Here is a 25,533-nt window from a genome sequence, read left to right as displayed (position 1 = left end):
TACATTGAAACATGAATTGATCCATCTCACACTTAGGCTACCTTTGGATATTCTGTTTCCCATTGTGGAATGGGATTGTATTTCTTTAATAATTTCAAAGAATTCTTTTTATGAAAAATACTTTTTTCAGGAACGAAATTGGGTCATTTGTAGAGACGTGGATGGATCTAGAGACTGTCATACAGAGTGAAGTAAGTCAGAAAGAGAAAAACAAATATTGTATATTAACGCATATATGTGGAACCTAGAAAAATGGTACAGATGAACCGGTTTGCAGGGCAGAAATTGAGACACAGATGTAGAGAACAAACATATGGACACCAAGGGGGGAAAGTGGCGGGACGGGGTGGTGGTGGTGGTGTGAATTGGGAGATTGGGATTGACATGTATACACTGATGTGTATAAAATGGATGACTAATAAGAACCTGCTGTATACAAAAATAAATAAAATAAAATTCAAAAATTTTTAAAAAAGGAAAAACTTTTTCAACTATGAACTGGGAAAAATAAAACAGAGGCTGGGAATCCAGCGCTAGAGAGAAAACCGAACTCCCTCTGTAACCCTCACGGTTGCACCCCGAGTGTTAGGCCTAGTCGTGTTTATGAAGCACCTGAAAATGGTTTTTTGAGGTAAAGAAATAGAATTTCAGCTCACTGAAAAAGTATTTGTCTCCTTACTCCATATTTAACAAATACAGGTTCCTGGGAATGTGCGTGTATGATCTTAAAAAGTTACTTTGAATCTACCCCCGTTCCCACTCCCAGCCGTCTCCTTCAAACCATTATCTATCTCTAAAATGGGAATTACAAGCAAATTTTGAGTACTTTAGGCTCTTGGAATAAAAAATATTTTAAATGTTTGAAATACTTTAAAAGACGTTTGTCCTCAGCAAAGGAAAGTTTCAAAGTAGATGGTTTCATTTTTTTCTGCTGGCATTTTACTGCTACTTTCAAGACTCTCTTTCAACTGTCTTCTTGTTTTCCATTCTTTTTTTTTATGACATTCATATTACGAGGGTGCTGACTTGTAAATTTTTCTCTAATTTACGTGTTTTGTAGAATTTTGTATTGTAACAGATTTTGAAACAGCAGAAATATCCTTTTTTCTTTTTTAGCTACCTCCATTTTTTTTTAACATAGATTTTAGAGGTGTTGATTATAAGTTCTTGAAATTTTACTTTTGACACTTAACATTTTTTGAAGAAGTGAGACAGGCACCGATTCAAAAGTCCAGAGGTATAAAAGGCTAGGTCTACTGGAAAGTCTCCTTCCCTCCTGGACCCTGAGCCACTCAGTTTGTGTTTTAAACTTGGTAATGTTGTTGGAAGACTGTTTCTCAAAAGATCTCTGGGAGTGCACTTACAAATGGTTGAAATGGTGATTTTAATGTTACGTGTATTTGGCCACAGCGAGGAAAAAGACGTCTTGGATACAGAGCAGAAAATGCATTGGAGGGAGACGAAGGGTTGTGAAGGGGGAGCAGTTAGGAGGTTGTTATGGTCCAGGTGAGAGGTGGCAGCGCTTGAAGGCGGATGGATACGGAAGGAGGTGGATGCGCGTCAAAGGTAAGACTTGGTGGTTGGCTGGACATGGCGAAGGAAAGATGGTATTGTGGGCCGTGGGAAGACTGATTTTCCTTGCTGAGGAACAGAACAGTGGGAGAGGGCCAGGTTGTGTGTGCGAGGGAAAGAGGGCGGGAGAGAGCAGCGCCGCGACGGGGGTGTGTGCCAACGTTGGGCCCTTGAAGAGCCCCGCGTGGGGCCCAGAAGATCTCGGGGATGAGAGGCGAGGTGGTGATGGGGATACGCAGGGTGGGTAAGTGCCGGTCACCCCGCGGGAGAGTGTGGGGAGGCCCCCAAGACAGGAGAGCCGCAGAGAGTGACCAGAGGGGAAGCGAGGAAGCCGGACAGGAGGCCCAGCCTGGGGGGTGAAGGCGCGGCCGGAGGCGCCTCGGGATTCCGCAGCTCGGCGGCGGAAGGTGTGCAGGGGAAGCGGGGGAGGAAAGCGAGCGGGGCGGCCGGGGACGTGTTCACTGCGGCACGGAAAGCGCACCTGGGTCGGCGGAGGGCAGGCGGGGGGGCAGGCTCGGGCCTGGCGGGGTGGGAGCCTCCTCCCGCGCCCCGCCCTCTCTCACGTGCTGTCCCACGGCACCCAGGGCTCCTCAGAGAAACTTCTCTGCCCTTCTGCCGCCGCCTTCCTCTTCAAGCAAACAAAGCCGTGTGACGATGGCAAATCTCAAACACCTACGATGACAGCGAACTTCCCGGTACTCCGCGTCTGACCTCCACGGCCAGCGGCTCACCCCCACCCACCTCCCCCGCCGGTTATTTAAAGCAAGTCCCCGACATCGTGTCATTGCATCTATAAACATACTAGTGTCTCCGGCAGCCGGGGGCTCCCTTTTTATTTTTATTTGTTTATTGTTTAAGATTTTTTTATGTGGACCATTTTTAAAGTTTTTATTGAGTTTGTTACAGTGTTGCTTCAGTTTTATGTTTTGGTCTTTTTTTTGGCCCGGAGGCATGTGGGATCTTAGCTCCCCAGCCAGGAATCGAACCCGCACCCCCTGCATTGGAAGGTGAAGTCTTAATCACTGGACCACCAGGGAAGTCCCCAGGCGCTCCCTTTTTAAACTTTACCGTGGTCCTGCCGTCATCACACAGCTCCACATCACCAGTCATCTTTTTGTTTTCACTTTTCTGTTTTACAGTTCATTTGTTCCAGTCAATATCTAAATAGGGGCCATCCTTTGCAATTTGGTATGTCTCTCTAAGTTTCTTAAATATATAGGCTCCCCCTCCATCTAATTTTGTTTTCCTTACAGTTTACTTACTGGAGAAACCATAGTATTTGTCCTGTCGTTTCCCACGGCCTGGATCGCCACGGGATTGTTTAACAGGTGTCTTTTTGTCCCCTGTATTTCTTATACATTGACAGTTAAATATAGAGAATTGTACAGATTCAAGTTTGATTTTTTTTTTTTTTTGGCATACTCCATAGGTTTGTATACTTCCACCAGGAGGCACTTAATGTCTCATTATTTCTCTTTGTGTCATGACTTCTTTGTTTGTTAGTGGGAATTCTCTTCCCTGTATTAAATGTCTGGGTGCCCTGGGGGAGAAATTTCCACGACAGACTCTCAGGCACCCACCCTGGAGGTCACGGAGCAGGAAGACTCACAGACTAAATCAGGGTGCTTAAATCACATGGATTGTTAAATCAGTTTACAGGGAGAAGCCAGGGGAAAGAAAGGGGGGGGGTGAATTAACACACCCTCCCTGAATCCTGCAGCACACCACGCCTCGTTCTTTGTCTGTCTCTTTCTGCTCCATCAGCCTTGCCCACAGATGGTACGGTCACAACAACCAGCGCTGAGGTTTGAACAAGGAGGCCCACAGGGACACAAGGCCGCACACTTGCTCCATCAGAGACGCAGAGGACATGCATGCCTGCCACAGCTGTGGCTTGTCGGGAAGCCTGATGAATAGCCTTGGGTCTTGTGCGCCTTGGGCAGAGCACACGTAGGCCAGAATGTGTGTCACTGATGGGTGGCCCAGTTAAGCATTCATGAATTTTAAGTGTTCATGTATATTTAGTGTTCATTGCCTATTGTTTGTTTAGCCTCATGTATATTTAATATATCATGAATATTTATTGCCTGGTGTATCTTGTGTATCATGAATAGTTAGCACCTTGGGACCTCATGAATATTAAGTATCTTTTGGTTTTTCCATTCCTTACTATGTTTAACATACATATGCTGCTAATCACTTACCTTTATTTGATACATTCTTTGAGTTCTGTCCATGATTAACAACTTTTTGCTTACTAGTACTTATCTATACTTCAAATATCTTAAAAGGTTTCACATATATTTTACAAACTTATGCATCTTTTATAACAGAATTGAATAGCCTCGGAAGTAAAAGTGCATTTTCTAAGGTACAGGAAAGGCAGGATAACTGTTCTGTTCTTTCCCTTTATTGGGGGGAAATTGGACCAAACTGAATGGATCACTGGCCCGCAAGAATCTGGAAGGGAGTAAAGAATAGGGAGAAAGAGCATTTGAACAGTGGTGACAAGAGTGTGTCAAGGCTTTGCAGGGGAAGCGAGCGTGCATGGTTCCAGGAACCGAGTGGGCTGCCAGGGGCAGGGTCACGTCTTTCTTGTAGGTCAGAGGAAGGCTTTGAGTCCTTAAAGAAGCAGAAGTCATTGAAAACCCTGAGGTTTGGCAGGGTGTGTGACATGCTCAAGTTTGCCTATGGGAAATAAGCAGATTCTGGCTCCAGTAGAGAATGGTTTGGAGTGGGGACAGGTGTGAACATTGCAAAGACAAGTTTAGGAGTAATGCAGAAGTGCAGATGCAGAGTTCCGAGAGCCAGGACCAGGAGGTGTGAGCTGAGATTGCGAGAAGGGGAGGGTTGGGCTGGATTTGGTGATGGATTTGGTCTGGGGCTTGAGGGACGCCTAGATGCCGCTGTACTTCTGTGATGCAGGGAACACTGGGAATGATTACGCTTGGGGAGAAGATTGATTTGGGGCATTTTGAGGTTTCATGACTCTCTTCAGCGTAATTTCAAATGTATAAGAATAGTACAAGGAACTCCTGCATACCCTTTCCCCAGGGTTACCAGTTGTTAACCTTTTGTCCCATTTGCGTTATGATTCTCTCCCTTTCCCTTCTCCCACATAAATCTGTGGGTGTCTTTATATACATACACACACACGTAATGTTTTCTGAACTGTCTGAGAAAGTATTAGAGACATTGTACCCTCTACCCCTAAATACTTCAGGCGCTCTCCTAAGATGAACGATAAGTCTCAGATAATCTCAGTAAAATTATAAAAATAAGGAAATTTAACTTCGACGCCATATTATCTAATCCACATCCCCTATTCAGATATGCCATTGTCTTAATGTCCTGTGTTGCTGCTTTTTTTTTCCCATTCCAAGATGCAGTCCAGGATTGTGCATCACGTTTAGTAGACTTGTCTCCGTCGGCTCCTTAACCTGGAACGGCGTCTCAGTCTGTCTCTGTCTTCCGTGATACTGACATTGTGAAGCCTCAGCACCCCAGCTGCATGCTGAGCTGCATGGCAGGCCCCTGCCCTGGGCACTGTCTTTCCGCTGTGCCCCTGGCACAAGCAGGCGGTTCCCTGCAGGCACCATCTGGGCCACCTCCTGCCTCGTGGTCTTCTGCCCTCTCTGGAATGCTGGGCCCTCATTCCGCCCCTGGGCTCCATGACTGGGACGATGATGAGATTCTGGTGTGGCTGCGGGCAGTGTCCCAACAAGAATACCTAGACAGTCTGAAGGAACAGTACACAGACCCCTGCCCCAGACAAGAGGTGATGGAGACCCAGGAACCGGAGACGTTTCCCGACCCCCTCCTCCTCCTGTCCCCTGGTGCCACCCCATCTTCTTTGGCTTTCTTCCTTCTTGTCCTTTGACCACCTACTCTCTACTCTCTCTCCTTCCCTCCCTGCTCGCCTCCAGCTGACCCACCCTCGCACCCCCTCTCATCCCTGCCACCTCCATCACCTGTCTCTCCAGCAGCAGGTGTGCTTTGTTGCCCCCTGCCTGGCAGCATGCCTGCGTTCCTCAGGGGACTTGGGCAGGGATGCCCAGGAGGCACCAGAGATGAACCACTGGGCAGCCAGGCAGCCCCAGAGGAGAAATATCTAGACAGAGCACAGTTTCCTTACCCTCTGTTCCTCCCAGGATCAGACAGCTTGACATCCTCCCTCATACACCGAGATGCCAGGGAGGTGGGGGCAGGAAGTAGGAAATGCCACTTCTCAGTACCCCCCAAATGTCTGAGCCTGCAGTGTCGATTTGTTCCCTTTATTAAAATGTATTTTTATCTTATGAAAACAGTAGGCCAGTTATTTTATAGAATGTCCCTCATTTGGATCTGTCTAACATGTCTTCTTGATGGATTCAAGTTATACGAACCTGGCGGGATGACCGCAGAAGAGGTGCTGTGTTTTCAGTGGGTTGTGTCAGGGGCACACGATGTACGTTCAGTTGGTGATGCAGACTTTGATCACTTGTTTCAGGCGGTATCTGCCACTTCTCTCCACTATAAAGTTATTATTTTCCATCTTTAATTAAGAAGCAATTTGTGGGGAGATAATTTGAAATACCCTGTTCATCAAACCCACCAATTTAGCATCCAAAATGATTCTTGCTTGAATCAGTTGTTATCCCATTTATTTTATCCCATTTTTAGTTGGTATTCTACTACAAGGAAGAGTTTTCCCTTCTTTTTCTTTCACATACTTATTTATTTGTTTACATCAGGGTGGACATTCTTGTTTTATTCAGTGGGTTATAATCTTTTATTGTCATTATTTATTTTGATGTTCAGATTGTCTCAGATTTGGTCAATGGGATCTCCTTCCGGCTGAATCCTGTGACCTTTTGACATGGTCCCATCATTTGTTAGCTTTTCCTTACTTTCCTTACATGCGTGCACACGTGCACACACACACACACACACACACACACACACGTTCTTAGCTGATCTTGCAGTTTTCCTGCTCCAGCCCAGGAGGAAACAGCCATTTCTGGAGGAGTCCTGGTTCGTGTCTTTTTTTAAAGTTTTTTTTTTTTTTTTTTAATTAATTTATTTATTTATTTTTGCTTGTGTTGGGTCTTCGTTTCTGTGCGAGGGCTTTCTCCAGTTGCGGCAAGCGGGGGCCACTCTTCATCACGGTGCGCGGGCCTCTCACTATCGCGGTCTCTCTTGTTGCGGAGCACAGGCTCCAGACGCGCAGGCTCAGTAGTTGTGGCTCACGGGCCTAGTTGCTCCGCGGCATGTGGGATCTTCCCAGACCAGGGCTCGAACCCATGTCCCCTGCATTAGCAGGCAGATTCTCAACCACTGCGCCACCAGGGAAGCCCCTGGTTCGTTTTAATGGGAGGCGTATTAGAAACTGAGATATAGGTGCGAGGCTTACTGCCGCTGGGATTTAGCAGACAGAGCTAGGAAACACGCACGTGCAGATGCGACACGCAGCTACAGCTGCTTCTCCCTCTGTCACAGGTACATGTCAGACACCATGTGTTCGTACTGACACTTCCCGTCTCAGTCCAGCTCCACAGAGCTCGCTCTGATTCCCCCCTTTCCATGTTTCTTACTGCCCTTGTCTCTGAGAAACCGGGCTCTGGTGTTGGGTTTGGGGTTTCTTTGCGACGTGAAGGGTTGTGAGGATCTGGAGCTCAGGAGAGGTCCCTGCGTCTCTCAGGGCAGCGAGAGGAGTGGAGGAGGTGACTTCAGCCTGTCATGGGTGCGTGGAGGGCGCAGGGGCGCTAACTTCACTGGTGTCTTCTTTGAAGGCCAGGCTCAGTTTAGGTACTTTACCTTGTACATGCTTAAATATTTGAGTGCCTGCTGTGTTCCAGGCACTGTTCTAGGTGCTGTGACAGAGGACAGCAAAGTATCCTGCTCTCCTCGAGGCCGCGCTGTAGCGGGAGGGGGTAGAAATAAGCTAACCTAAATATTACGGGATAGTAGTAATTGAAACAGGATGACTGCCTGGGGTCAGGGAAGGTGTATGTGGGAGATGACCGCTGACTGAGCTCCCGATGGGAAGGGCCGACCGCAGGAGGAGGATGAGGGGCAGGGGAGCAGCTGGTGCCCAGGCCCCGAGGAACAGACGTGGCACCCTGTAGCGTCTGCGGTGTGGTGGGCCCAGAGGTGGAGGAACTTGAAGTCAGGAGCAGCCATGGCTGCACACCTGTGCCGGCTGGGGAGCCTGAACTCAGGACAGACAATTCCTGCACTCACGGTCCCAGGTCAGGTAAGACACAGCTTTTAAATCCAAAGCCCCAGTTCTCCCCACTCTGTCATGCTGCCTCCTGATGGTAGTGAATGTAGGTTAACTGAAAAAGGTTTGGTTTTGAGAGGGATACTATTGCAGAAGTAAAGAGTGGCCTAGGGGAAAACTGTCAGGTTTTTCAAAGCAGGTACAAGGAGTAAATTAGGATTACTAGTACAGAATCTGGGAGTTGAGGGGAAATTTGAAATCTGGGAGTCCCTTTAGGACAAGACTAATGACTAAAATTAAAAAAAAATAATAACATTTTCATTCATCAAATATTTATTTCATGCTCGCCATGTATCAGGCACTAAGATGCTACGGTTTGTATTATGGGGAATAGTTATGGTCCTTGCCCTCTGGTCATGTAGGAGGTACTCTTTTTTTTTTTTTTTTTTTTTTTAATCTTTATTGGAGTATAGTAGCTTTACAACGTTGTGTTAGTTTCTACTCTACAGCAAAGTGAATCAGCTATACGTATACATATATCGCCTCTTTTTTGGATTTCTGTGAGGTGCTCATTTTAATACATCCTTGTCAACGGTGGGTTTAAAAATTATTTGCCATTTTGATAGGCAAAGTCTCATTGTAACTTTCTTTGATTACTGGTACTGTGATTTTTTTAAAAAATGTTAACTGACCATTTTTTTGTGTCTTTTGGTTAATTTAGAGTTACTTTTACTTGGAGTTTTTGAAACTCACAAATTCTGTCTTAGTAGTTGCCTTAGACATAATTTTTAGATTTGGAAAATAAGGCAGTGTTCCCATGGTTGAGTGGTGACATTTCTGAATTGCATTCCCCTTGTACTCCCTGACCGTTCACTGTTCTAAGGAAATCTGTGTCATTTGCTGGTGTATGGATGCAACTAGTACTAACTCAGCTTTATAGAAAAGTGCCTTGAGCAAGACTGTTTCTGTGCCCTCTGCCTGTGCCCAAGCATTTCAGGTGATTGTTAATTTCAGAGCTTAGCCCTCGTCAGGATTTATAATAACATGAGTAAGGTAGGTTCTTGCTTAAGTCCTGGTGCACAAGAAAAACTTGTCTCTTATCCTTTGCAATTCTGGGAGTGGAGTTTCAGTTTCTTGAAGTATTAATTTCTTGCCTTCTTGTACTCTGGAGGTGAGGGGGAGGGTGAAACCTCTTATCTTTGATTTTGCCTGTTTATTTTCTAATATGTGGTTTCAGTTCATTTGTTTTAAAAATGTGATACAACTCCAAACTTTTTTAAAAAGTGATAGTCTTGTACTGTTGGCAAAATGATAGACATTTTCGAAGTCTTCTTTTAAGCATATTTAGTTCTTGAAGACTTGTTCTTAAAAGTGACCTACTTTACAATACTCAATATGCAGTTTTGCATTCTTTTGGGGTGGAATAATCTGTTTTTGTCATATTCTTGAAACATTCTTTGACTTGCTGTGGATCCCTTCCCTTTTCCTTGCATTGAGATCTTTTTGAAACTTACACTTTCATCACTTAGATTTGTGCGTTCGTCATAATAAAATGAAAATAGCCCCTAAGCTATATGTTTTCCACCTTCCAGCTTGGTGATCCTGGCAAACCATTGTTATTTTTGAATCTGTTTAGCTACAAGGTTTAGAGCTGACTCTGCATTTATCAGCTATGTGTCCTTGGGCAAGATAACCTTTCTTGAGTTCCTTATCTGTAAAATAGGGGCAAGAGGGTTGTTAGTATTGAACGACAGAATGCATGTTTGTGACAGTGCCCGCACATAAAGGCCCTTATTAAGTATTATACGTTCCTAATATTTTTCTGTGTATTGTCTGATTTGACAGTTCCACCAAGTTGTAATAAAGATCATGTGTGAGAATGGATGTAAAAGCCGTAAATAAGTGTAAGCGGATGTACAGGTGTGGTGAAGTTTGTCATCCTGATAATGAGCAGTCACTTTTCTTTGCACAGCTAGTGTTTAGGTACCAAGTCACCTGCATTAGTCATTTTTTATTGTCATAGGGGAAAAAAATCTATTATGTATACATTTTATAATAATTATCTTAAAATCAAATAATTTCCCTTTTAAATTTGCTCTACGAGTAGCTTCCATTTAGCTCCTGTGATACTAAAATTTAAGTGAGCGCCAGTACCGTGTTCTGTAGATTACAACGGAGCTCATGTATCACGCTGAGGCAGCTACTAAGTTTAAGGCTGGCTCACTACTGGTTAATGCAGCTATAAAGGAAGGAAAGTGTTTTCAATTATTAAATGAGGATGATATTTTTAGATGTCTCCAAAATCCCAAATTGGTACATCTACTCTTGACCTCTTTGCAGAGTCTTGTATTCCCAGCTGCTTTTTGGATATTTCCACTTGGATATTTTTGCTATTGTTTCAAACTCAGCATATGTAAAACTAAGTTTATGATCTTGCTTCTGGAGTTGATGCTTCCACTGATTTTCTTTTCTCTTTTTTTTTTTATTTTTATTTTTTTCATTTTAAATTTATTTATTTATTTTTGGCTGCGTTGGGTCTTTGTTGCTGCGTGTGGGCTTTGTCTAGTTGCGGCGAGCGGGGGCTACTCTTCGTTGCGGTGTGCGGGCTTCTCATTGCGGTGGCTTCTCTTGTTGTGGAGCACGGGCTCTAGGTGTGCGGGCTTCAGTAGTTGTGACACAGAGGCTCAGTAGTTGTGGCTCGTGGGCTCTAGAGCGCAGGCTCAGTAGTTGTGGTGCAAGGGTTTATTTGCTCCGCGGCATGTGGGATCTTCGCAGACCAGGGCTTGAACCCGTGTCCCCTGCATTGGCAGGCGGATTCTTAACCACTGCGCCACCAGGGAAGCCCCTTGATCATTTATTGCTTAGTGTTGTCTCCAGTTTCTGAATAGCTGAACTTTACCTGTCTGTCTAGATTATTTGTAGACTACTGGCTCCTTGAGGGTAAGGATTATTTCTAAATCCTTGAATTCCCCAAAACCATACTCATATATAAAGTGAACATGCAATCATTATGATACTATTATTTGATGAAAATATTTTTCTAAATGATAGGACTTGTCAAAAACTTTAAGGTAAAATTGCTACGGAGTATATTAGTACTTGCGAATACACTTTTTGGAAGGCTGACGTTGCTGAGCGCGGTGGCATTATCCAGCTCGTGCTAAAGCTGCCTGTTCAGGAGGCTCCTCAAATCCGTGATGGGTGGCGGGTGGCCCCGAACCCTCATTCTCCGGAGAAGGCAGGCGGGGCCTGGCTGGTGTCGGGCCAGAGCTGCCAGGTTCTGTGGCTGTGGCTCTACGCCAGCTTCCTGCTCAGATGCCCGCCTTTCCTCGTGGGGTACGACGCCCGTCCTTGCCTGGCATTCTTCCCGGGGGATGGCCTGACCGCCAGAGAGAAACTCAGAGACCGTCCCATCGCCCAGCTGCCCTGTCTGTCTCCCTCGAAGGGAGCAGCTGGGTGCCCAGGAAGGCTTTTTGGGGTGGGGTGGGGGGTCGGTGGGAAGGCGGAGGAAACAGGGCTTCCTGGTGTTGGGGACTTGTAAGGGTGGTTCTCCGTGAACCGCGGCGGTAGCTGCCCCTCAGCAGCCTCCGCAGGCCAGCAGGAAGGGAGAGGCCAGGCGGGAGGCAGAGGGACGGCACGCAGTGGGCGGGTTCTGCCTGGCAGCCGGCGAGCTGGGCAGCTTTGGGCAAAGGATTTTATACGCCCAGGCGTCGAGGCCTGGCGGTCCCCGGAAATAGCTGTTACTGTGCATTTCCTGGTTGACCGCTTGAACGTGAGCGGATTCGCTGGAATGGGCTTTTCGGAGCCTTGTAGCTCACTCTCCGTGTTCGAGCGTGCACGTGGGAATACCTTCCGCAGACTCGCTGGACAGAAGACGTCTCTCCTTGATCGCTTGCTAGTCGCTTTTTAGAATATACTCGGAACTGTATCTTCTGTAAAGGCAAATTCTATCTCTGTCTCGTTCCAGATTACCTGCCAAGGTCGAATAAATCATCTTTTCAGTTAAAGGGTTATTGTTATTTTTAGAAGGAATCTTAACTTTTAAGACATGAATAATTATTAGATAAACTGTGTTTCTTTTATAAAAATCTTGTAAGAAATTGTTTCCCCTTAATCTTTGTAGAAAATGTGCCAGAGGAACTTGGAGAGCCATTTTACACAGACCAGTACGACCAGGAGCACATCAAGCCGCCTGTTGTTAATTTGCTTCTCTCGGCCGAGCTGTACTGTCGCGCTGGGAGCCTCATCCTCAAGAGCGACGCTGCAAAACCCCTTTTGGGCCATGATGCTGTCATCCAGGCTTTAGCACAGAAAGGTCTTTATGTCACTGACCAAGAAAAATTGGTAACAGAACGCGATCTCCACAAGAAACCCATACAGATGGTGAGTCTTTATACACCCAAGCTTATTTTGTTTCAAGTGTGTACGTTTGTGAATTGTATTATAATACAGAGGAACATAGGTTTTACAATCGGATTGTCATCTCTGCCTAGAGTTTAAAAAATACCTTTTTGCTTACAAGCCTCATTTTCAGATTAAGGAACATGTTTTAAAAATTGAAGTATAGTTGATTTACAGTGTTGTGTTTCAGGTGTATAGCAAAGTGAACAAATTAAGGAAGATTTTAATAAACTATTTTGGGATATTTGGTGCTGTTCTAATACCTGGGAGAAACAATTACATAATTTCCAACTAAAGTAAAGTGATTTCTTTTTTGATTTAAAAACTTTTTTCCATCATAGAGACTAGAAGAGATGTAAGGTGCATCCTTTTATTCTCATGGGGAAAGAGATGGGATTTGTAAGTGTTCATTTACACGCGTGAATGACCTCTTGGTAAATGTCTGCATATCGGATATTTTAGTTTATTTAACAACTTGAATTCGTTCTTGTGGAAAACACACGGTGAAGGGCTCTGCGCTGGCTTGGGACTAGCAGGCAGGCCTCTCTCATGATAGTCTCTGGAGACACACAGACGCTCCAGTTCATCGTACGCTGCTTCCGTCTGCGGTACCGCTTTAGCTCAGGTTTACAAAACCCTGGGCATCGTCGAGAATGGCATGAGAACAGCGGATTCGCACATTTAATTATAAATCATGCTCTTGTATGAGACTGGTTGTCTTACTTCAGAGGAAGGAGAGAGATATGCGAGAAGAATATATGAAATTTTGAAATTGAAGAATTTCAAAGAATGAACGAAAATTAGTTTACCAAATATAGTGCTGAAAGAGATGATTGACCCACTTTTGCTTTCTGCCTATTTTCCATCTTAAAAAAAAAAACACTGTTACTTTCCAGAAATGGAGAATAATGTCTCAAGAAGAATTTAATGAATTTAGTAATAGATTTATAATAGAATTATTAAGGAACACTAAGAGTGTTTATGATCAGATGTGAGATTTTCACCTCTCCCTGACGGCTTCAGGTCCACCTTGCGGGTTCTCCCGGATGGTTGTGCACCTGTCTCTGTGCACGTCATACACGTGAATGGCTTGCCAGCACCAGGGCTGAGCAGGTTCTACTCAGGTGTCCCCACAGGTGCTCACCGCCACCTCTCTACAGTCACTGCGCTGTGGGATGCTCCTGCTCTGATTATTTTTACTTCCATTGTTCAGGCCAAATGGAGAGTTGTAAAGCACGTCCGCGACGTTGAGGCTCTGTGTTTGCTCAGTACCCGTTCTTCCAGGTACCAAAGATACACGTCACATGACCTGGTTCTTCTAGCATTAGATGAGGTTATCTATTTTAGATCCTCTTTAATAAGAGTGAAACAAACTTACCACATTTTCTTCATTATTTTTCCTAGTGCAGCTTGTGTGTGTGAAGATACAGGTTTGGTAGACGACTAATCGCATTCCTGTCAGGTTTCTTTCACTTTGTATCGATCCTGCTGTTAAATCTGACTCCAGTAGAGGAGATTTAAGGAACGTGATGTAAATGATACGGCCTCTGGTTCTCTGGGTCTGGCTTCTGTCTGTGGGCATCAGGCACTCATGCTTGACTACATCACCTTCACCCTTGCAGTGTCACACCTGCTGATCTGTGTTTTAATTGTATACTTTCAGTTTTTCTTACAGTTTGATTTAAAGTTTTCCAGTTGCTGTGAAATTCTGATTGATGATGCTGTACTGTAACTATTTTTCTAAGACCTATGTGAGAAAATTTCTCAGAGTACTAGTAAAAGCTTTGTTTCCTGAGAAACTGTTTGGTCTGGTTTTAGAGTAGTAAGAATCAGTTTCCTGCCTTGTCCTGCTTTTTGAGAAGTATAATGAAAACTGGTATGTTTAACTGTACTGAATATATTGACCCCTACCACACTTCCCACCTCTAAATTATCTTGGCATGTTTGAGATCTTTTATTTCTGTATGCTGCCTCACAGCCTTTTGGGGGAAAGAAATGTGTGGTGGTAGCAGAACTATCATTCTAAGGAAAGTTTGACTAACCAGATTTTATTAACTTGGGGTAGGTGGGGATTGAAAGCAATGCCTTTTTTTTAAAATGAGAACACCCGTTGGAGAGCATATGCTTTCTATCACAGTGCTTTTAAGGACAGATTTTGAGAGTATAGCCTTTAAAATGTTTTTTTCTATATTTATATCCATGGGCAAGTGTTTTCAGGCATTATGTTTCAAAGCCAGTTAATAGTTCTGATGTATTAAAGTTTATTCAGCACCTGATCGTTATGTGTCAGATTGCTAGAAGGGGTTGTAGTTGTGGTCTGCCTGATGGCTGTCACACATATGTGAGTAAAGGACAGATGTGAACCAGGCACAGTTGCAGGGCTGGAAGCACAGGCTCTGAGAGCTGACACTAACACGTGAGTCAGCGTTAAACGTACGGCGAGTTGTGTGCATTGAAACCACAGGGGAGCGCCTTCAACCAGAAGTGTGTTCTGGCCCAGATCAGGTTAGCTATCAGATTATTTGTCAGCACAAATACTGGTGTGTAGGATGGCGTGAAAGTTGAGGGACTTGTACAGCAAATGGAGCCAGATGTTAAGAATGATAGCTTTTGAACTTTCCTCCACAGCAAAATGAAGTTGCATGTGGATTGTGTTTGGTATCATCAGGTTGGGCTGGGGGATTTGATCCATGTCATAAAATCTTAAATCCATAGAACTTTAGAGCCAGAAAGAGCATTAGAGATCAGAAACCAGTGTGTAGTAGAAAACTTCCCAGTCAGGAGGAGCCTGGGGAACACGAGTCCGTGGGAACTTTGAACACAGACCCCCGGCCTCCAAGGCAGAGCTACTAGCATAGAGCCTTTAGAAGAAGGGTCAGTACATGTATTTTCAAACAAGTGTTCAAGGTGATTTATATGATCAAGAATGTGATCTGGGAAATTTGATCTAATCCAGAGTCATTTCAAATATGTAAAACTTAGAATTTAGAGAGGTTAAGTGATTTGCCTAGGGTAGCACTGTTATTTAGTAGCAAAAGTAGAATTAGAATCGGAATGAGCTAAAACGGTGACTTTCTAATTTAGAGTGCTGTAATTTGAAGCAAATTTGAGCACTTAAATATTTGGACTCATACTATCTAAACCATAGACTGCTTATGAATCAAACTCTTGGTTGTAAATCAGCTTTCCAGCCATGTTTGTATATGTAGGAAATAAGAGTTGATATTTATAAAACCCCACTAAAGTAAATGTATATAGTATGTGTGATATGAAATAAGGCGATTGATTTTCATATTTGATTTATAAAATAACGTTTATTATTTAGTCAGATCTTGTTTTGGAACAGTCATCATCATATAACAAAAATTTTATTTTGAAGTGCTTTCTTTTAATGAGTAGCAAAAAGATTTAATACTCTGCTTAATTAATGGAAATTAAAGTGGGCTGATAAATCATTTGATAAGTAAGACATAAAATGTTCTCTCAGTGAACTGTCAGGATTGTTATAAGGGAAGTTTTTGGATATTCAGAAAACAGAAGCTAAAAAGTTAGCACACATCCCTGCTGCTGTCCGTTACACTGCTTTGTAGTAGTGGCAGGCCGGTGAAGCTGTGTTTAAAACACAGAAAGATGATGGAAATATTTGTTTGCCCTCAAGAAGCACATTCCTGTAGGTAAAGAAGTGTTACTCTATTTTATTACGTTTTGTGGTCTGTGCATTCACCTGACCACTGACACCTCCACTTGAATGATGTGGAACTTAGAATCCAGTGAGGAAGAAGATTGGAAAAAATGCTAATTAGCATGAAATAAGTGCTCTAAGTATGAGTTTAAGCAGTAGGCATGGGGAACATACAGATGGGCGTGATGATTTCTGCCGGGGAGGATGAGGAAAGGCTTCAGAGGATGAATGATTAATGGCGTTTCAGTGGTTGGGAAAAGGGGTGGGTGACAGAGGTGACTGGCCTGAAGGAATTATTGACCCAAGTTTGAACTGAAAGCATATGTGTCACTAATTACAGTGTTGCCTGTGTGGAGACATAAATGTGAGATGAGGCTAAAAAATAGGGTGGGCTTCCTAGATGGTGAGGAGGCTATGAGCCGAAGTTGAGGGTCTGTAACTTTTTTTGTGGTTACAGGATCGTGGAATAAGTTTTCATACTATTTTTCTGGGGTTTTTGGTGGTGGTAGTGGTGGTTTGTTGACTTTTTTTTCCCAGCCTGCGTCAAGCAAACAAAACCCGGCAAAACACTGTGAAGCACTTTGTGTGCTGACTTGCTTATATCCATCTGTATACATGTTCACGTACCATCCCACCTGGAAGCCCTTTTGGTTTAGCTTACTCTGTGCCAGGCAGTGTGCTTCCAGTTTTCATCCCCCGTCTCGCATGATTTAAATCTTACAACAATCCTTAGAGGAAAGTGTATGGTCCCCGCTCTTCGGATGAGGAAGCTGAGGCTCTGAGAACGCGGCCCCGAGCCAGCGCAGGGAGGGGCGGAGGCAGGATTCAGGCCAGCTCTGCTGCGGCTGGCTGTAGTTTCGTCTTTGCCTGGATCAGGGAAGTCCTGGGGGGAGGTCCTGGGAGGTGGGCGGGTAGGAGCGGGTGGGAGGAGAGAGGCGCTGTAGGCGGGAGGGAGCAGGGCCGTGTGCCTCTGGAAGTCTGCGCGGCCCTCTGCCCTGGCTTCTGCTCCTGTAGCCTTGTGTGCGGGGCTGCGGACGGAGGGCGGGTGAAGCCGAGCTGTGATCAGGTCTTCCTGGGCGGTGGTTTAAGACTGCATGGTGATCCCCCGGTTACCACCCATTCTGCTGGGCACACGGAAAGCGTGGAACGGACGAGCCGCGCTGGGGGGAGCTCCGTGTAGTCCTTCTTCCTCCTTGTTCTCCTTCCCTCCCTCCCTGCCACCTGCCAACACACCGGTCCAGTCAGCAGCCGTTGTTGGGATTTCCTTGGCACCTCTGTCACTGAACTCAGGGTCCTGTACCCATGTAGGAGCTTTAAAAAATCTTTTCCCCATTGAAGAAGGTTAAAAATTGCACTTTAGAGGAAAAGGATTATATAAATGTAACATGATAGTAGTGGTTGAGAAGGTACTTATTTCTAGTCACCCGTGTATAATAATGCCTTACAAACTTACGAGCAGAGCGCGTCTGTGAAAAATTATTTTAAATTCTCACAGCCATTGTTGAGCAGGGTTTTTTCTTCATGCCTAGCGCCGGGTCTGTCTGTTTCCCATGGATCATGTACCTAGTTTGGGCTCCATTAGTATTTCGAGGTAACATGTACGCCTCAGTTACAAATTCACATTATCTTTTGATATCTTACAGCCGTGTTTATTGTGTTTGAGTTTATTTGTAACAGTTATTTAGAACTCCAAATTACTTTCTCATGGAAATAACTTGACAACTGGTGCTTATTTTACCAGATGATCTCACAGTAACCTTTATCTTTATAATAAAACTGAAGTCAGTCAGGCCGTTTATTAATTTATTCAGTTTAGTTACGGAGCTTCTGTCGTGTACTCTGTATTACCTGCTGTGATGAAAAAGAGTCCCTGTCCTTCAGTGGCTCACTTTCTGCTGGAGATTATAGAAACATAAGCAAACTGTAGTACGCACGTTTCAGGAGTACAGAGGCACCAAACTCGGTCCTACTCTTAGTCTGAGTCTTGAAGGCTCTGAAGGGGTTGCCAGGTGGGCACAGAAGCGCCTCTTGTAGGTGGTGCGTGAGTGCCAAGGGTGTGAGAGCCGTGTGCACCGTCACAGCTTTAGCCCAGGGTGCATGTCGGGGCCGATGAGAACCGAGGCCAGAGCGTTGGATGGGGACAGGGCACGGATGAGCTTCTGTGTCCCCCAAGTGTCACTTCATCCTGGAAGTGATGGGGCTTTAAACCAGGGAGGAGGGCATCAGACTCGTGTTACAGTCACTCTGCTGTGGGAGAGACACCGCTGGAGGCCGTGGAATTGCAGGAGAAGCGTTTTTGAGGTGGAATTGAGATGATTTTTTTTTTTTAATCTGTCCCTAGCCCCCCACCCTTCCACCCTGGTAACCATAAGTTCCTTCTCTAAGTCTGTGAGTCTGTTTCTGTTTTGTAAATAAGTTCATTTATATCATTTTTTTTTTAGATTCCACATGTAAGTGATATCATATGGTATTTGTCTTTCTCTGTCTGACTGACTTCACTTCGTGTGATAATCTTCAGGTCCATTCCTGTTGCTGCAAATGGCATTATTTCATTCTTTTTAATGGCTGAGTAATATTCCATTGTATATATGTACCACATCTTCTTTATCCATTTCTCTGTTGATAGACACTTAGGTTGCTTCCATGTCTTGGCTATTGTAAACAGTGCTGCAGTGAACATTGGGGTGCATGTATCCTTTTGAACCAAGTTTTTCTCCAGATATATGCCCATGAGTGGCATTGCTGGGTCATATGGTAATTCTATTTTTAGTTTTTTAAGGAACCTCCATACTGTTCTCCATAGTGGCTGTATCAATTTACATTCCCACCAACAGTGTAGGAGGGTTCCCTTTTCTCCACATCCTTTCCAGCATTTATTGTTTGTAGATTTTTTTGATGATGGACATTCTGACCTGTGTGAAGTGATACCTCACTGTAGTTTAAATATGCATTTCTCTAATAATTAGTAATGTTAAGCATCTTTTCATGTGCCTCTTGGCCATCTATATGTCTTCTTTGGAGAAATGTCTCTTTAGGTCATCTGCCCATTTTTTGATTGGGTATTTGTTTTTTTTTGGTATTGAGCTGCATGAGTTGTTTGAAAATTTTGGAGACTAATCCCTTGTTGGTTGCATTCTTTGCAAATATTTTCTCCCATTCTGTGGGTTGTCTTTTCGCTTTGTTTATGGTTTCCTTTGCTGTGCAAAAGCTTTTGAGTTTAATTGGGTCCCATTTGTTTATTTTTGTTTTTACTTCCATTACTCTGGGAGATGGATCGAAAAATATATTGCTGCGATTTATGTCAGAGAGTGTTCGGCCTATGTTTTCCCCTAAGAGTTTTATGGTATCAGGTCTTACATTTAGGTATTTAATCCATTTTGAGTTTATTTTTGTGTGTGGTGTTAAAGAGTGTTCTAATTTCATTTTTTGACGTGTAGCTGTTCAGTTTTCCCGGCACTGTTTATTGAAGAGACTCTCTTTCCTCCATTTAATAGTCTTGCCTCGTTTGTTGTAGATTAATTGACCGTAAGTGTATGGGTTTTTTTTCTGGGCTTTCTATCCTGTTCCATTGATCTATATGTTGGTTTTTTGTGCCAGTACCACACTGTTTTGATGACTGTAGCTTTGTAATATAGTCTGAAGCCAAGTCCTCAGTTGGGAAATGAAGAAGAGAACCTAGGATAAGGACTGGCCAAAAGATTTTAGCCCTTATATCAACTCCAAGTAATTAATTGTTGGCTAAGTGCTAGAAGCTGGGAAAACCAGCTCTCTGGTTTTGCTTCGTTCTGGGAGCCTCAGGGTCTAGATTTTAGCTCCCCATCCTCTGTTGCTTCTGGTGGTTTTGAATGCTGATACTTTTACCTAATAGGTTAAAAAAACAAAATAAGTAAAGGGACAGCCTTTTAGTTTAAAAATCTTGAGCTGATGGTCTTACATCTTATTTTTGGTCAGAAAGATAAAAGTTACTCTAAGTCTCGTCTTAAGCTTCTCTTTTCTTCTTAGCACCTGTTGAAAAACATAGGGATGTATGTAAGTGAAAGTGGGTCTTTGTTGTACTAAGGAATGGCGTAAGATTGATATGCATTTTGTTAGAAATGTCTGGTTTTTTAGTTTGTTATGTCACATTTATGTATTTACCAAGAAGATGGATGGGAATTCACTTCTTTAATGTACTTACTGAGTTCCCACTATGTACTCTAGGCTAGGCGTTGGTTATGAAGTCTATGGTCTCTGCCCTAAAGATGCTCCTGGAGACCTGAGGTGAGGAGTCACATGGATTGAAGGATCTGTAGTGTGAAAATGGGATAGGACCGAAGGTGGAGAGTTGTGGGGATGAAGTCAGGTATGAGGAGAGTTGAACATACTTTACAGATGTTAATTATCCATGCAATATGTGATACAGGTGTTAGTATCACTGTTTTATAGATGAGGAAACTGACATTCCAAAGGTGAGTTAACGTGCCCTAGTCCAGACAGGTGAGAAGTCAGACAGGTGAGAAGTGCTGATGCTTGGGCTTAGCTTGTATCTGCTGACTCCCAAGCCCGTGCTCATCCCGTTTGTACGTGTGGCCTTCCAAAAACCCTAACACACACACACACAAACAACCCTACTATTTCTGTAGTGCTTAACAGCTTATAAAGCATTTAGCCTTTTTTTTTTTTTTTTTGGTAACAACTAAGAAAAGTAAATAGGGCAGTTATTACCATCTCTTTTTACAACAAGTAAGGAAACGTTACGGATGGATGTTGTTAGTAGCTACTTGTTCAGTTCCTACTGGAAGAGGTGTGCAAAGAGGCAGTGAACAGATGGTGATTGTGTAGCCAGTTGGTGACAGAACAGTGACAATCTCAGGCCTCCCTGACTCCTGACCCAGTACTTGTTCTGCACATACACTGTGCTGCCACCCTTGTTCCTGTCCTTGTGGATTTTATTCTGCGTGGATTCTTGGGAGGCCAGCAGAGAATGTCAGCATGAAGCAGGATGTGACACAGGGAGAGGGTGTGCAGCAGACACACGGAATGGTGAGAGGAGTGGGTTAGGAGCCCCAGGAGCAGGGGAGGTTGGCGGGAAGGGGAGTTGTTCTGGTCGCCCAACCGAGGGGCTGTCTTAGTCTCTTCAGGCTACTCTAACAGAATCCCACAGACTCCGTGGTTTATGAACAAGCAAAATTTACCCCCCCCCCGCCCCCCCCAGTTCTGGAGGCTGGAAAGGCCAAGGTCAAGGAGTCAGCATGGTCGGGTTTTGGTGAAGGCCTTTTCTGGGTTGTAGGCTGCCAGTTTCCCGCTGTGGCCTCACATGGGGGAACGGGTAGGGAGCTCTCCGGAGCCTCTCTTACAAGGGCATGAATCCCGTTCACGAGGACCCCACCTCGGGACCTGACCACCTCCCAGAGGCCCCGCCTCCTCGTGCCATCACCTGGGGCTTTAGGGTTCAGCATAGGAGTTTTGGGGGAACACAGACATTCAGATCACAGCAGGCACTCTTCTTACATAGGGATGTCTCATTTAGTGGCAGCTGACGTATGAAGATACAGACTTTTAAAAATAGAGTGATTCACATTGCAAAATAATTTTTAAATTTTAAAAATGCTTTACACCAGGATTTATTTTCACAACACGTGCTTTAGAAAAATATGACTTTTAATAACCCAAGTTTTTAAGAATATGTGAAATGAAAAATATTGTCCTTATTATAATGTTCAATGTAATGTTCATTATGTTAAAAGACTTGCTCTTACATATAGTGCACAGTCTCCTTTATCTGTTGAAAACATATTTTATATTTCTCATTTTTCTGCAGCTTTATTGATAAAACTTGCATATATTTAAGGTGTACAATGTAGTGTTTTAATATACACATACACTATGTATACTGATCATATCGAACCAAATATTATGCCTAGTGCATAGTGCTTAAAAATGAAATGTTAATTTCTGGCCATAAAAATCAGATGTTTTAGACAAATTGGGATGATGGAGAGTTTGTTTCCCCAGAGACCATGTCTGCACTCCCTCCCTGCTGTTGCTGGTTTATCCAGGGGTTAGGCTGCCTGATGTAGGAGGGCTGATTGCATTGTGCGGCGGCGAGAAACTCACAGCACTGTGGTGGAAGGCGAGGCGGAGCTCGCAGGTGCCCTGCCGAGGCCCCGGAGCCCTTCGGTTTCTGTCCTTCCTGAGCCCCCTGGTCCAGCGCTCCCAGAGTCTGTGCACTGCTTCAGTGTCCCCGTCAGTAAGTCCCAGTTGTTGTTTAAATTAGCGTAATTAATTCAACAGACTCCGTTGCCTGCCATTAAAAGAAACATAGCTAAACATTAAATAAAGAAGCCACTCATTTCCCTTTATTTCCAGGTGAGGACAGATTTAACCGTAAAAGTAAAGTTTTTAGAGCGAAAAGAGACCATCACAACCATCTGGCCTGGAGTTTTGAAATTCTCTTGACTAAGACTCACAGTTAGAAATACAGTCTGCCTCAGGACCCACGCCTGGTCTAGCTAGATACACGCATGTGACAGTTATCCTTATAACTTGATTTTTTTCCTGTTCTATTTGGAAAAAATGTGGACTGCAATTGACTGAACCTACTTCACGCGTGACCATGAGTGGAGCATAAACCCGCGTTTAAAATTGCTTGTTTAGTTAAGTTTTTTTTTTATAGGGAAGAATGGTGAAATGACAGTGTTGGTACTGAAAACTAAATAACCATACTCATGTTTTTCTTAAAAATGTATTCTAATATACAAGTTACCAGCGTGTGTCTGTTTTAATGAAAAGAACTGTGGGAATAGAGTTTGTATGTGGACTTGCCTCCTTACGATTTATGTTACCTAGGGACTTCCCTGGCAGTCCAGGGGTTAGGACTCAGCGTTTTCACTGCCGTGGGCCCAGATTCAATCCCTGGTCTGGGAGCTAAGATCCCACAAGCCACACAGTGAGGCAAAAAAATAATAATAATAATAATATATCTATATCTATATCTATCTATCTATCTTATCTAATTTCTATGGTATACTGCTGCCAGATTAATTTTTCTGAAATAACACTTTGATATCTGTCTTATTTTCCAATTTAAAAATTTTAATCATTTTATTTGACTTGAAATGCAGTATACATTACGGGTTCAGATGCATATTCTTTTAAAAAAATTTGACTTTCAGAGCTAGTGTCTAAAGTGTGGTGTAACAAATTACTTCAAACTTTGTCTGTAAAATAGATAATTCACTTGTAAATAATGAAAGTTTTATTCTTTCTGTTTGTAATCTCATCTCCATAACATATTCAAAGTAGCAAAAGCTAAGATACTTAGGAAGTTATCTGATATTACAGACCTGCCAGCAGTACTTTTTGATGATTATTGAAGGTGAAGTAAATGTATATTAACTAGGACTTTTCATCTTTTAAAAAGAGAAGAAAGATAACTATTCATTGTAGGTTACTAAACTTAAGTAGGTAGTACTGTAGAGGACGATTTTTCTTTATTTATATGATATACAGCGTTAGTATATATAATTGGAGCACCAAGATAGAGCTGTGTTAGCAGGTTTGGTGTAGAAATGCGGATTTTTCTAATCTGCACATTTACAGCCCAGTGCTGTCCAGCGGTGCGCGGTCCCAGCAGTGGTTTGCGGCCACCGACACCCCAGTCTGTGTCCAACAGATTGATCCCCCATCCCCATCCCCATCCCCATGATACCGACCCATTTTTGTAGCTTGGTAGATTGTGGTAGTTTAGCAGATTGTTTTTAATTAATGTCAGTGATGAGATTTAAAGAAGGAAAATAGATGATTATTTAAAAACTTTACCAAAAAAAAGCCAACTTTACAGACTGTTCCATTTGAATGCTTGCCTGTGTTTAGACACCTGGATAAATGAGCTTCTGTAATGGGGAAAAAAAAAAATCTTGGTAATACTCGATTTCTTCTGAGGTCGCACTGTTCTGTGGTTGAAAAGAGGGTTTTAATGAGCTGTGTTACAAAGTGAGCTGTGTTACAAAGCTGTCCCAGGGGCCTGTCTTTTCAGGAAGTTCTTATATACTTTCAGGGATCTAAGAATGCTGATTATTGTTTTCCTGAAGCTAAAATATTTAGTTTGTGGTAAACAGTCCAACTAGTAAACAGATTAAAAAGGTAACTTTAGAGAGTGATGAGGACTATGAAGCAGATAAAAGCGGGATGATGTGATGGAGCGATCGAGGGAATTGTATGCATGCCCATCATGGATAGAATGGTTGGGGCAGCCTTGCGTGTGAGAGTGAGCGGAGGTCTCCATGAGGGGTCAGTTAGGCCGAGATAAGGGGGAGAGCATCGCTGACAGAGGGAGCCTCAAAATAAATCAGCTTCACGTCTGGATGATAAAGTTCCTACTAAGAGTTTCCTGGAGGAAACATGTTCAGGAACTTGAAATTTTAGGGCCACATTTATTTGACTTGTAATTTGTACAGTATGAACTGCTTGATTCATTCAGTAATACTGGTTGAGAATTACTGTGGGCCTAGGCAGTAGGAGACGGTGATGAGAAGACAGACCAAACCTTGCTTTCACAGAGCTAATATTTTAGTAGCAAAGATGAGCAATAAAAAGCTAAACAAATTGTAATAATTGCAGATAGTAGTAAATGCTCTGAAGAAAATAAATCAGAAAGAAAGAGGTAGAGGGAGTGAAGCATGCTGTTTCCATAGGAGGTGGTCGGGGAAGGCTTGTCTAGAGAGTTGACACTTGAACTGAGACCTAAATACCAGAAAGAAGCAGCATGTGTGACATCTGGGAATAGAACAATCCAGGGAAAAGGGACAGCAAGCTAAAGGCTTGGATGTGTGTTTCAGGAACTGAAAGAAGGCCACTGAGGTTGGTCATGAGCAAGATGATTAGTGGTGTTCAGCATCTTTTCATGATGCCTGTTGGCCATCCATATGTCTTCTTTGGAAAAATGTCTATTCAGGTCCTCTGCCCATTTTTAAATTTTTTTTTTTTTGGTTGCTTTTTTTTGGTCTTTTTTTTTTTATCTTTGTTTGTTTTGTTTTTGATTTGAGTTGTATGAGTTCTTTGTATATTTTGGGTATTAGCCCCTTATCATTTGCAAATACCTTCTCCCATTCAGTAGGTGGCCTTTTTGTCTTGTTGATGGTTTCCTTCACTGTGCAAAAGCTTTTAAGTTTGATGAGATCCCATTGGTTTATTTTTGCTTTTCTTTCCCTTGCCTGAGAAGACAGATCCAGAAAAAGATCGCTAAGACCAGTGTCAAAGAGTGTACTGCCTGTATTTTCTTTTAGGAGTTCAGGTCTTACATTTAGGTCTTTAATTGATTTTGAGGTTTATTTTTGAGTATGATGTGAGAAAATGTTCTAATTTCATTCTCTTACATGTAGCTGTCCAGTTTTCCCAGCACCACTCATTGAAGAGACTGTCTTTCCTCCACTGTATTTCTTGCCTCCTTTGTTGTAGATTAATTGACCATAGATGTGTGGGTTTATTTCTGGGCTCGTTATTCTGTTCCATTGATCTATACGTCTGTTTTTGTGCCAGTACCGTACTGTTTTGATGACAGTATAGTATAGTCTGAAGTCAAGGATCGTGACACCTCCAGTTTTGTTCTTTTTTCTCACAATTGCTTTGGCTGGAGTCCATTTCTTATCAATAATTCTCTTTCCTGGGTATGGACTAAAGGGAAGGATGTGAGGGC

At 43.3% G+C, this 25,533-nt stretch overlaps 1 protein-coding gene across 1 annotated transcript in view; it reads left to right on the top strand.

Annotated features, from left to right (window-relative positions):
- Nucleotides 1-25,533, top strand: part of CAMSAP2 (calmodulin regulated spectrin associated protein family member 2) — a 104,990-nt gene that overhangs the window by 7,316 nt on the left and 72,141 nt on the right. The window contains exon 2 of the mRNA XM_061187273.1: nucleotides 11,898-12,157. Within this exon, the coding sequence (XP_061043256.1) occupies nucleotides 11,898-12,157 (260 nt within the window). The remainder of the gene's footprint in view (nucleotides 1-11,897; nucleotides 12,158-25,533) is intronic.

Source organism: Eubalaena glacialis, chromosome 3 (assembly GCF_028564815.1).
Source record: "Eubalaena glacialis isolate mEubGla1 chromosome 3, mEubGla1.1.hap2.+ XY, whole genome shotgun sequence".
Lineage (NCBI taxonomy): Eukaryota > Metazoa > Chordata > Mammalia > Artiodactyla > Balaenidae > Eubalaena > Eubalaena glacialis.
This window is presented reverse-complemented; position numbering and strand designations above follow the sequence as displayed.